A 12,817-nucleotide genomic window follows, 5' to 3' on the forward strand; every position below is an offset into this window, starting at 1 on the left:
AACTACAGTCATGGGCGAGCAAACGAGAGAGTACATTTAGGGCCTCCAAGCTACAGTTGGCTGCAGGACGCTCTGAGGACAGTATTGAGCGCCCGTGACCGACCATCGCTGGTATTTTTGGTGCATCTGGCACAGTCGGTTCCAGTCTGTCCTCGTCGGCAGCGATTCAGCCTGTTGATATGATGGCAGAGGCAGTCGGACGGAGGGGGGATGGCAGACTTGTGAACTCTGCAAATCATTGATTTCCTGAGCGTAGTGACACCACTAAACTTTACAGTGTTACATAGAACACATCTACATTTGTACTATCAAAATCCAATCCTAAATGTGTTCCACACCACTCCGACACCAATTTAAATGCTACTTTGTTTTTCTGTCATTTTCTGATGTTTTTCTTGTAGCACATGCTACTGATCAACTTCAAACTTAATCTTTATTAGGTGATTATCTGTCAGTGTTGTGTTTACAGCTCATTCTCCCGCCCACAAGTAGCTACAAATCTATTATAATATGCTTTAATTATCATTTTTGCCTTTTATTTTTCTCCTTTACACGAAATGCCTTTTGGTGTTGACTTACAAACGCTGCTCACCACTAATAACTGTTATTTCACCGGCTGGACGTCACCCACCACCATTATTTACAGTTGCATCACACTGTGTTTGCGTGTCTGCTTGTCGCTTTGCATATCTGTTGCGCTGGTAGTTGTGGAATGCTGCGGATATCATTCCCCCGCTTGATGTGGTTTTGATCGCGAGCCAGACAGCTCTCAGTCAGCAGTGACAGGTGGCTCCCTGTGGCTTGCATAGTATTTCCAGCTCTTACATAAAGACGGCCGGCCCCTCAGCGCTGCTTTAGTCACATACAGCTACAACAACAATAACAAGCGTGTGACACCAGCCGGGCATTGTCTCCGTTTCTTTCTCCGTCTTTCTCAGTTTGCGCCGCTTTCCTCATATTCAGCTACAACAACAATAACACATGTCACCAGCTGGATCTCCCTCCCTTCCTCTCCCGCTTTTCTTCCTCCCTTCTTCCCATCGCTCTTTCTCTTTTCTCTATTTGTTTTCATTCCAGTGTTATTGGTCTAGCGGCGGCTCCAGATTACACGTTTCTATTGCTCAGATGGCAGGTTGTATTTAAAGCCGGACCGATATAGAACAGGCGGGACTGAATCAACTCAGCTGACTTCATCCACTCCACTCATTCACGCAGCTGTGTTTACCTTTAAAAGTCAAGTGCCACAGCTAAACCTTGAGCTATTGCTTATTTTTTATCCACCAAGTTATCTGATTTGTACATACAGCATGTGGACACTTGCACTGCTTGTGTACAACAGGGACATGCATTCAAACAATGTTTACTAAGACACAGATTAAGGGGAGAAGGGAGGGAGAAAGTAATGCACATTAAACATGCAAGAAGTACAAGCTTGCCACAAGTTTGCCATTAAGTTTCCTGAACAATCCTGTGATGCTTTTATGGGATTGGCATGGACATAAATATTAATCAGAGCCTCAGCCTGAAAGATGAAAATGCTTTTATCTCGTCTATTGAAGTTAGCACTCGAGAATGTAAATATAGTTATGACATTTTAAAACGATTAAAGAAGGAATGTGTAGAAAGACTAATGCTCTCCAGCTGCCTTGAAACAAACAGGGGAACGTTATCTTTCCCTTACTGAACTCCTGGTTAATGCATGTGCCGGTCTGTTCTACTTTATGAAACTTTATTTATTTGATGATTTAATGCCATATGAGGAAAGAAGAAAAAGGAGGAATCAAAGAACCTTTCAGAAGGCTTTTTTTTTTTCTTTTGGTTATGTCAGAGTGTTTTGTATGACATGCAAAGATTGAAATTTGCCCCGAGGTGTTTTGTGAGGCACTCTGAGGTGGTTTTCTGTTGCATTTCGTACGCAATACGGATCCCGGATACAGATTTTTGGGCTGCAAATCCGAGTCTCATGATGTCACGGTTGGTAAATCATATTAATTTGTTAGTGTTAAATTCTGCGGTAAAGCCTCTCTGTGTTTCCCTGTAGCTGCTGGGAAATAGGTTGCCGTGACTCTGCCACTGAAAAAGTCCAGGAGGTCAAAAGCCATCAGAGGCATGAGATTAAATCAGATGAAATTGAATTGGAGTCGTACTTCCACATGCTGCTTCTATTTTCAGCGTCTTCGCTCATCTCGCTTTCTTCCCTGCTATTACTTTTTCCTTTCCTTCCTCCTCCTTTTGCGCTTCTCCAGCTTGTGGCACAGTTTGTTCGCCATCCATAGAAATTATTTACTGATGCCAAGTGGTGAATTTACTCAGCCTCATTTGCTCTCTCGTCGTGTGGTTTTCGGAGGAAGTGCACGCCGCGCACTCACACACACACACACACACACATGCTTACAAGAAAATGCAAGTGGATAATTTATGGTGCTTTGGTGGGTTCTGCTGAGAACCCCCTCGTGTGAGGCAAATGTCACCGCTGCTCTCTATTATGTTTTCCCTTTTTTCTTTTTAAAATCCCGAAGATCTCATTTGGTGGAACATTAGCGGTTGAACTCACTTGAGAGACTCTTTTTAAAACGCACCACCTTCCCTCTCTGAGCCATGTCTTGGCAGCTGTGTTTCAGTTTGGCATTTCACAATATCTCTTGGGTGCTGAACTTAGCAAAACCTCCAGGAGTGGAAGCGGTGCCCTTGGGATTAGAGCGACATACTGAAATGTTACTAACTGCGCTTTGGGGACTCTGTGTAACCACAAAAGGAGAGGGCAAAAGTCAAAAGAGTGCTTCTTTTGGTATAAGCAAGCTTTGCACTTAGTTTCTCCATCTGGCAGCTGAAATCTGTATTTTTATCTCAAAATCAGAGACAGAAATGTTTTAGTCATGCACCAAAATAAAGTAAAAGATTTTTTTGTGCATGTGGCAAAGCATGTAGTGCATGAACTTCTCTAAAATTAGAGATGCACCATCTGCCAATACTGACCTTCTGAGGCAGCTTCACATAAAGTTTCCTTGTTCGTGTCTTAGTTTTTCATGCTACAGCAGTCCTTGGCGTAATGATTCGAATGAGCTCCACAATGTTTAGCGGGTAGACTTGTTAATATATAATGAATTTATTGCAATTAATATTTTACCCAGTTAAATATTTAGTAACCGATAATGCAGAAGAAGAAGAACATGCATCAGTTGCAATACCTGGTTGTACCACCAGGTGGAGTCTCTCACAGTTTAACACTTTAGCAGCCAGAGGAAGCATTCACTCAGACTAGCAGCAGTTCCTGTTGGCAAGCAGAAAACATTGTGGGTGTTCAGGTAGTAAAGTGCCACCATGAGACAGTGTTCTGTGATGCTTAATGGATCCCGGCCAGAACTCTCACCTTCGTGGCAGGTTAAAATGTGTTATGACGGTGTTTGGAGTTCATTTTACAGTATTGAAGAATTTGCTATTGCTTGTTCAGCCTACCAACTACTAGTTGATAAAACTGCTCCAAATTTTCATCCCTACTAACGTTATACAAATGTTCAATTCAGGAAATAAAACACGGGATTTAGATTGCTGTTGTGTGTATCATAAGATGAGATACTAGAGTCTTAATCAGGAGAGAAAATGTCAGATTGGTACATCTCTAGCTTCAAACCTACATACTATTGACACACATTTTATGAATCCAAACACAGCTCACGGCCATCTTCCTACAATGATAAACTTTGCTGTTAGTTTCAAAGATGACTATCAGTGTGAATTATCTCCTTTGTTCAAATGCGTCTGTGCTTTCCGTCGGGGTGAGCGAGTGCAAGATCCAAGAAGAAGGGCAGAGAGTTTATGTAGAGCAGCGAGACGTTGGCACTGAAGCTGGGGACCAATTTCACTGACGCAGACTCTGAGGTTAGATGAGGGGGGAGATCAATAGCATTGGCAAGAATGCAGGCAGGCAGGCACTCCTCTACTTTGTAACACTGTCACATTGGTGGCTTGAAAGAACAGCCTTGTGCTGACACAGGAGGAGACACTGTCTGAAATTACAGGCCTCACCTGCTCTGTGTGTTTCCCATTTACCTAGAGTATTTTCACCCTAAATATGTCAAAAGAGTTCTATTTAGATTCTGTTCTCACTCCTTTGGTTTTATTTGGCCAGGGGGGAGATAGATGCAGTTCATCACTAAGATGCTTGAAAATGCAGGTCATTATGTTCTTTCAGGTGATGCAGTTTTGTAGGAGTGACAATGTAACCCTAACCTACAGGAACTGACCCCAAAACACAATGTTCATGGTTATAAGAAAACACTACCTGACATCTGATATTCAGCTGCGAAAGCCTAGTTTAGTCTTTGTCCATAACAAGCTACTTGTTGTTTTCGATGCCTCGTTGTGCCGTGAGCCTAAACAATACCCAGATTTATTTTTAATGCACCTAATTAAATTGTGTTGTAGTGAGTCATAGAAAGCCACAATTTACTCCACATGAGGACACGAGTGTGTTAGAGGTAATGATGAAACCATCGGAAGCGACACAGATTTCTTTGATGAGGCCACAAGCACAGTCATGCAGGACTGGCTTTGCTCCAGTAAAGTCATAAAAAAAAAAAAAGTTTTGTCTTTCTTTCCCACAGGATGACGTACACCAGTTTAACTGTCACCTGTATCTGCAACAGCAGTTTCAGCACAAACAATGGCATTACAGCAAAAGGAAACTCGGATGACACAAGCTCTCTGAAGAACTGACTTCCTGTTATAGTAAAGTAAAGTCTCTATCGCCCCTTAGAGACTGTGATTCAGATTATCTAAAAGATGCTTCTGAAAATGTACTTTTGTTCACCAAACGGTAAAATGGTGATAAAATACTTGCATCAGGAAGCATCTGCCGTGATGTAATGTCCTTTAATAAGGCATGAATCCTGACAGTCCAGCTTGTCTTCAGATTAGCAGGATTGTCCCGTGGAAGCGATCCAAAGACAATATCAAGTAAGTAAAGTAATAAAAACTGAAGTACAAAGGTTTGAAACACCTTTTTATGTGTTGTGCCTCAGGCGGACTGACGTTTGATCTCTTAAAATCAACTTTGTTATTTTCTGTAAGTAGGTGCTCTCCACTCTTCCACAGTGGGGCTGGCCAAGCTCCAATCTGCATGTCGACTTAATACCCCTCAAGACCGCCACAGTTCCATTTTGAAAGATTAGCTTTTGCCATTTCGGAGCAGTCACGGAAACCCTTCCTCATTGCTCTGATTGGATCACATTTTTTTTCCTGCAGTAAGTGAAAAGACCTGCTTCGTCTGGTTGTCTGTCAGTGATTTTACTGGCAGTGTAGACGATGGATCTTTGTGTTATTTTCCACTCCAGGTGCGAAGGCGCTGTAACTGTAGTGACGTAACCAATTTTTTTTGGGGTCATCTGATTTTCTCTCTTTGGATCGAAGTGAAAGTTGTGATTAAAGGGCGAGCAGTCAGGCCCCAGCAGCTAAAAAACACACTCGACATGTGATGTTATTTTTGTTGCTGCAGATGTGGGGGGTTTTGCTGAAATATTAATGATACGATCCACTTTAGGTCCCTGGATTAATCTGTTTAGATGATGGGAATCAAATCCCTGCTGTCATAATCTTCTTGGGAATGCACATACACAAATTGTAGAGCAGATGCCTGCTTGTGCATGTGTGTGTGTGTGTGTGTGTGTGTGTTTCTTGATTTGTGTGTTGTTATGCTCATGTGCTTTGTTAGTAGGTTTCACCCAAAAATGCTGCAGATTCAGTGTCCAAATTTGCTCTCTGAAAGTGATGTATTTAACTCTGTATGTGTGGCCAATTGCAGAAAACACAGAGCAAATTTAAAGCAACTAGAATCAACAGAGGGTTGCTGTTTAAGGAATGACCCCATTGGAGAATCATCTCCACACACTATAATTTCCTTCAGCTCCATGGTGCTTTTCAACACCCTTTTGCTCGTGTTTAAAATTTGACTTGCCAACTGCAACTTTACTGTTTTGATTCAGTCTCACCGCTGCAGGCAGCTGTTTTGTAGCTAAATATAGTGGAGCATTCAGCTGCTAAAGAGCCAGATATTTCTCTTTGCATGTAGTGAAGTCCAAAAACAGTGTCAAAAAGAAAAGTAACAGCATTAAGCATAACTCTTAATGTTGTTTTGTATCTGCTGGGTACTTCAATAGACAACTGTTTGCCTTCAGGTTTAGTCTTGATTCCACGTCCTTGTGAACATGCACGAGGACAACTTGGATGTGTACTTGTTATTTATATGAGTTTCTGGTCTCCTTGGAGCACATGTTTCATACATGCACAGTAGATTGACCTCTATGTATTTCATGCATGCACATGACTTTCCTTGTGTCGCAGTCATGGCACGGACCCAACCTTTAGGGTACATGTTGATGTGGTACTTGGGCAGATGGTGAAATTTGCATCACTTGGGCCATCGCCAGACCATTTTCTAGCACAGACACAGCGCTGTGTAGAATGGTCTGGCTGCACCTCATCAACATTTTTCTATCGTACGAAAACAGTTGTTTGTTTTTCTTTAAATCTGTTACAGTTGTATTAGGCAGAGCTAAGAACAGGATGCACCAATCGTGTTCACTTAAAACAATGAGAGTTAAGTTGTTTTGGTGGAGCATTTGCATGCATGGAGCTCTGCCTTTAAAATGGATGATTCACAGAAGTGTAGTAGTAGTGGTGTCTTACTTCATGATCTAAACCTTCAGCAAAACTTTCATCATGTGGTGTGCTGGTCAGAGGTTGTTGTTGTTTCCCAAACAGAAGAGGCATTTTAAAAGTGGTAAAATGTAGATAGTGGAAGGAGAGGAGATAGGCGTGTGAAATGCACAGCTAATGGCAAGCTTATATCTGCACTCTACGTCCAGTGAGTCAAACTACCCAGCCCCTAGGAGACCCTAATGCACTTGTAGGAAATAAACTTTAGCCATGTCAACTAAAACACTGACAAAATGCCAGTGTCATAGCTTTTACTGCTGCTCTCAAATGAATTTGTGCAGGTTTAATAGTATTAAATTACAGGATTTCTGTGCGTTATATCCTCAGTTTGTTACAGCAACCAGTGTCGAGTTAGCTGACAGTATGAAGCTTGTGAGAACTCTCCAGCACAGACTGAAAACAAAGACTTTTCTAGCCGAGTCAGGAACACAGAATCTGCCTGAGTGAACGGCGTCCGTGCTCTGGCTCCAGTGAGCTGTGCCTTTAGCAATGCGGCTATAATGTCAGTTTGATGGCACAACAGTCTCCGAACCGATACCCAGAACAACAACAACAACTTCAAACAACAAAGCCCTGACCCACCACTGTCAGACATCCGCCACAGACGAGTTGCCACAGCAACCACACCACCAAGGATGGAGGAATGTCTGGCCGGGGTTCAGAACCAGCAGTGCTCCGGGACTGCATGTGTCCTGACACTGGCTCCAGTTTTAACAAAACAGCCCCACATGGGCATAAAACCAAAGACCCGACTCCATTTGCGTAGCGCTAATGGATCCGTCCCGTAGGGTGACTCGAGAGATGTGTGGGGAGCAGAGAAAAGGGGAAGCTAAGTGTCAGAGATGTCTTTGTGCACAGATGCAGCTCCATGAGGAATGTGTTGTTGGCTGCATAAACACTGAGATGGAAAAAAAAAAGAGGCATGAATATTAGACATTGACCTGCTTTGAGTTGCCATCGCATGGAAACAATGCCATGGCCTATTTTCACTCTGGCACCGCGCTGAAATTGCCAAAGGTTTCCAGCACTTTACAATACTTTCTGATAAGGCAAGCTGAGTTTGAGCCAAGAGCAGGTCTGAGGTGGACCAGACAGTTGTGTTCACTGCCTCGTTTGTTTAGTTAATAATAAAGATATAAAGGCGGAAGTCATAAATGATCATAGAAAATTGAGTCACCTTTCAACAATGGCTGAAAGAAGAAGGAAGTCATTGTCAAATATGTGTGCAGACCACAAATAAAAAATTAAATGACAAAAAAAGATGTGAGAAAAGTGCTGTCGGTGACTAAGTCAGAACAAGGTGCTGGTTCACTGTAATATCTGCCAAAGTGAGGGAGACTTATTGAGCCAGGGCATGTCTGCTCTTCATTCTAAAGTAAAGCTCTCATATTGTGGCCATGTAGAGAAAAAAAAAGTACTTAAAAATCACTGCATACGGTAGATAAACTTCAAAAACACTCCTGCTTCATGCTGCTGTCATTTGACTGGTTATAAAGACCAAGCCATACTATAATTACTGGGTGAATATTGATAGGCGCTACCAAACTGGTTTGCTACAAGGTTCAGTGCAAATGACACAAATGAAGACACATTTCTTTCCAATGTGAGATCAAATCAACACTGCTCCAACTTTCAGACTGCGGAACTGTGACATTAAAACCACCTGTCTAATATTGTGCAAGTTCCCCTTGTTGTGGGGCGGGTCCTCAGTGGGTCAGGTTTGGTCCCAATCATTCCATGGACGCTCAAGTCAGATTGAGATATGAGGAATTTGGAGGCTTAGTCAAAGACTTGAGCTCTTTGTCATTTTTTTCTAGCCTTCCTCGAGCAGTTTTTGTGGTGTAGCGTTGTCAAAGGGGTGTGCAGGGTAACATCTACATGAATACCAGGATCCAAGGTTACAGAGCTTTGTAAACAAGACGATCAATGTCATTCGCTTCACCTGCTATGTACTGTATACAGTAGGTATATAGTCTGTGTCTGTTGGGGTCGGCATCTTGAAAATCCTTTGCACTGGTCATAGCTTTAATTACATTAGCAGGTAGAACTGGGTGAGTGTGTCCCCTGAGAGGTTAACAACCTTATTAAGATTATCAGGAGATATCCATACAGTATTATCTCGTCTGCTGCTCCCCCCCTGCAACCTGCGACCGAATGCGTCAGCATGAATACAGCACATGTGCAGTTGAAACATCACATTTCAGACTGGACGCCTTCTGTTATGATCTTCATACAGACAGCAAGTCTTGTGATTGCTGTTTGACCCCTTGATTTATGAGCTGATGCATTACGAGGAACATTCGCTTTGAAGGAAAATCGTAAAATCACCCAGTACTGTACGTGATGTCAGCCAGCCAGCTGTGTGTTATTGTGGTCTTGCATAAGAGCTTGTGTTAGCATTTACTGTATGTGTGTGTGTGTGTGTGTGTGTGTGTGTGTGTGTGTGTGTGTGTGTGTGTGTGTGTGTGTATTCAGCAGATGACTGTAGTCTGGACATGAGGATTAGTGACACACACACACAATCTCTCTCTCTCTCTCTCCCAGTCACATCGAGCTGCCAATAGTAACACGAGCTGTGAGCTGGTCAGACAACCAATCACAGCGCAGCTTGTTGTGCAGCGAACCAATCCAAATCCAGCTTCATAGAGCGTTTTTACAGTAGGACGATTTAGATTGACACCCAAGAAGGATGTCTAATCTGTGATTAACATGTCTCTCTTGATCTCCCTGTCTTTACTCCCTGCCTTTTACTTTTTGTAATTTCGCTAATGAACACATTGTCTTTCCTGTTTAAGCTGGATAACAACCGATTGAAGCGTCCTATCTTGAGCTCAAATAAAAGCACTCTGATGCTTCATTCTCATACATAGGGATGTATAAGCGTACACATTTTTGTCAGGAGATGTTTTCCATTTGCAGGCTGGATAACATGCACTAAAAAGCTGTTACTTCACAGAAATCTTAGGGTTGCATTTGTGTTTTTTGACACATTGCGTCATCTCAACTTCAGATTATTCCCTCTCTCAACTTTTCCTCTCTTTTTCCCTTTCTGTCAGGCTTTCAAGGAGGAGTTGGAGAGTCTGATCCAGGAACAGCAGCGGAAAGGCAACAACCCCACCGGCCTGCTGGCCCTCAGGCAGATCGCAGACTTCTTCATGGCCAGCTCAGTGGCTGGCTTCAACACCTCCCCCCTCAGTGAGTACTCGCTGTTACCCCAGACACTAACAATCAGCAGAACATGCCACCCTCGCCCACGGTGCTACCGCTTTTGAACTGCACCTAAAAACAAACAAAAAAAAAAAGCACATAGTCAGTATTGGCAGACAGGAGATCCATACCCAAACACGAGCTTTTTGTGCTTAAGGGCATAAATACTCTTAGACAACCGAAGCCCAGACTCCGGAAGAGCCTTGCATATTTCACTGGGTTTTGATCCTTTGTGAGTTGTGTCCAAGACTCCATATGTGAAGTCTGCTTCCAATCACTGCGCTGGAATGCACAACTAATGCTGAATTACATGTCAAAGACAAAATAGCAGGTCTATTTAGCTCCTCCTGCAAAATATACGTCCTAGAAGGTGCTGTCATTAAAACAAAGTATTAAAGGATGGAGTGTTGTTTGCATCACCTCGCCGTGTACATTCCGATTCTGACGGCCAGTCAGATGTGTCACATACATCATTAGATAAAAACCCAGATGTTGGCTGCAGATGTGTGCTGCTCCTGAGTGACTGCCACTGATGTAATTAATCCCACCCGATCTGCATTTTTTTTAACGTGTATCCTGTTGATTTTTTATTTTATTTTTTTTTAAACTCTAATCATCCGCAATCTTTCAGGTCTGGGGATGGTCACACCCATCAACGACATGTACGGAGTGGAATCGACCACGTTGGTGAAAGGCGAGAAGCTGACGCGCTGTAAACTGGCCAGCCTCTACAGACTGGTGGACCTGTTCAGCTGGGCGCACTTCGCCAGCTCCTACATTACAGTAAGACGCTAAAGCGAGAGCGATAAATTAATTGAACAATTCTCCTATTTAGTATCTACTGCACGATTTTGCTATGTCGCTGTCCAATGTGAAAAATGTGTAAAAACTGAGCCTTCCAAAATTCCACAGTTTGTTGTATCATGTTTTCAAGATGCTCAATGGGCACTAGTTGGACGTAGAATTGTTTGGTTCTTCGTAAACAGATTTAAACTCATCATTTTTCTTCTGCAATTCATTAACAGGCTCCGGATTATTATTCATTTTATTTTTTTTAAAGGATTTTCAAGTTTTGAGTCAGTTTTGTCTCTCAGTTTTTGACCTTTTCTCTTCCCAGGGCAGAGTCAGTAAAGAGCAAGACCACATCCTCATCATCCCCAGAGGACTGTCATTTGCTGAGGCGTCTGCATCAAACCTGGTAAGAAACACGAGGACAGAACCCGCATCTGCTTAATTACATGTTCTGGCTACAAATTCCATCTCTTGCAACGAATAAAACGGGTTGTAAATGTCTGTTTGTGTCAGCGTCCTGTGACTGTGTGAAGGTTTTGGCCTTCGCTCATGCTTTTCCCCACTTTGCTAAATCAGCCACTTACTTCCTTCACTTTATCTCCAATGAATTCAATGAAGGGCGAAATAGCAGATAACCTAGATTTCAGTGTTTTTGGTGTTCCATTTACACAAAGGCCCACCCTTCTATCTCTCTGCGTACATGTGTTTGTCGTGCACCTCTCGTATTGACATTAGTCCCACCGTGGCGTACCTTCTGCCTGTTAGCAAATATTATGGATGGCTCAGGTTGTTTTTCTCTCCAGTTTCGGTTCAACGAGTGCGCACATTACATTTCACAGCCTTGCCGTGCCAGCTGATGTGCCCTAATGTGTATAATAACCCGGTTTCCTCCCGCTTTACATTTTAACTCCCTTTAATTCGGTTTCTATTTCCATCTGTGTTTCCTCTTTGTCCTGATCTCTTGCAGCTGTCTCGCTCCGATTGTCTCATTGACTCCGATTGTGTTTATTCGGGCTTATTCCAAGCTTAAAACAATGAAGAAATCTGTGGAAGAGTGTCTTTACGTCGGTGTGCGCTCCGTTTTTACCTTCAACACCTGTGCAAACACGTGAACACCTGTGTAACGTGGCTGCAGGTGTTGGTCGACAGCTGGATGTAGCAGCCGTACCGCTGACAGACAGATTTCACTGTTTAAACTGCCACAGTGGTTTACAGGCAGTGATATGATATGAGCTCCAGCTTTGAACCTGCTTTCTGCTGATACTGGATGTGGCCGAGTGATTTTAACTTGCACATGTTGAGCCTTTGCTGTTTTATTGTGTATATTTTTTGCTACCTCACATTGACTTTCTAGATTGGGTCTGATTTCTGTTCAGCGCAGAGAATTTAGTTATTTACTGAACCTGCTTTTGTAATTACATCTGTTAAAGGTCATTCTCAAAGGGAATGTATTTTTATTCATCCATAAACCTCTCCTAGGAAAACACATCTATTTGAAAAATATAATGCAGGAAATGGCAGATATCTGTCGGACAGAAGTTGCAGTAGCACAAGTATACCTCTGTAGCCAAACAAAACCCAATCATCAGTCCACAAAACAAAATAAATAAGAAAAAGATTGCTCATAGAGGATCCAAGGAATCCTTGGGTTTGTTGGGTTTTCATGTATATTTGTGTGACTTACTGGTAATTAGTCAGATTAATCTCAATAATTAACATTGCTGTAGGGTCTTGGCCTTAATATTTATATTAGCTGGGCTAAGTTCTGTCATTTATAACACTGTGGGGGTTTGAGCTTCTCTATTCCATTAGTTAGATTATTCTCCATAAATAACACCACTGTGGGGCCTCAGCTTTAATGTGTATTATAGTCGGGTCAAGCAGTATTACATGTGACCTTTGCAGGGTTTAGGGGGAAATCCTACAATTAATGACAATGCAGGGTCGTGACCCCAATATTACACGTGTTAGGTTACTTTCATAACACCGATCCTAATTCTGTTTACTGGAGGGCATTTGAATGCGCTTTAAAAAAAATCTTGCCTATTTATCTTGTTGTATTATATGCCGAAGATTTTATTTTGGTTATTTGTCTAACTTTGCA

At 42.5% G+C, this 12,817-nt stretch overlaps 1 protein-coding gene across 3 annotated transcripts in view; it reads left to right on the forward strand.

The window, feature by feature from the left end:
* add3a (adducin 3 (gamma) a) overlaps positions 1-12,817 on the forward strand; it is an 82,776-nt gene that overhangs the window by 44,765 nt on the left and 25,194 nt on the right. For all 3 annotated transcript variants that reach the window (XM_008282443.1, XM_008282442.1, XM_008282444.1), the window contains exons 3-5: positions 9,771-9,909; positions 10,553-10,704; positions 11,039-11,119. In XM_008282443.1, the coding sequence (XP_008280665.1) occupies positions 9,771-9,909; positions 10,553-10,704; positions 11,039-11,119 (372 nt within the window). The remainder of the gene's footprint in view (positions 1-9,770; positions 9,910-10,552; positions 10,705-11,038; positions 11,120-12,817) is intronic.

The sequence above is a fragment of the Stegastes partitus genome, unplaced genomic scaffold (assembly GCF_000690725.1).
Source record: "Stegastes partitus isolate 25-593 unplaced genomic scaffold, Stegastes_partitus-1.0.2 Scaffold272, whole genome shotgun sequence".
NCBI lineage: Eukaryota > Metazoa > Chordata > Actinopteri > Pomacentridae > Stegastes > Stegastes partitus.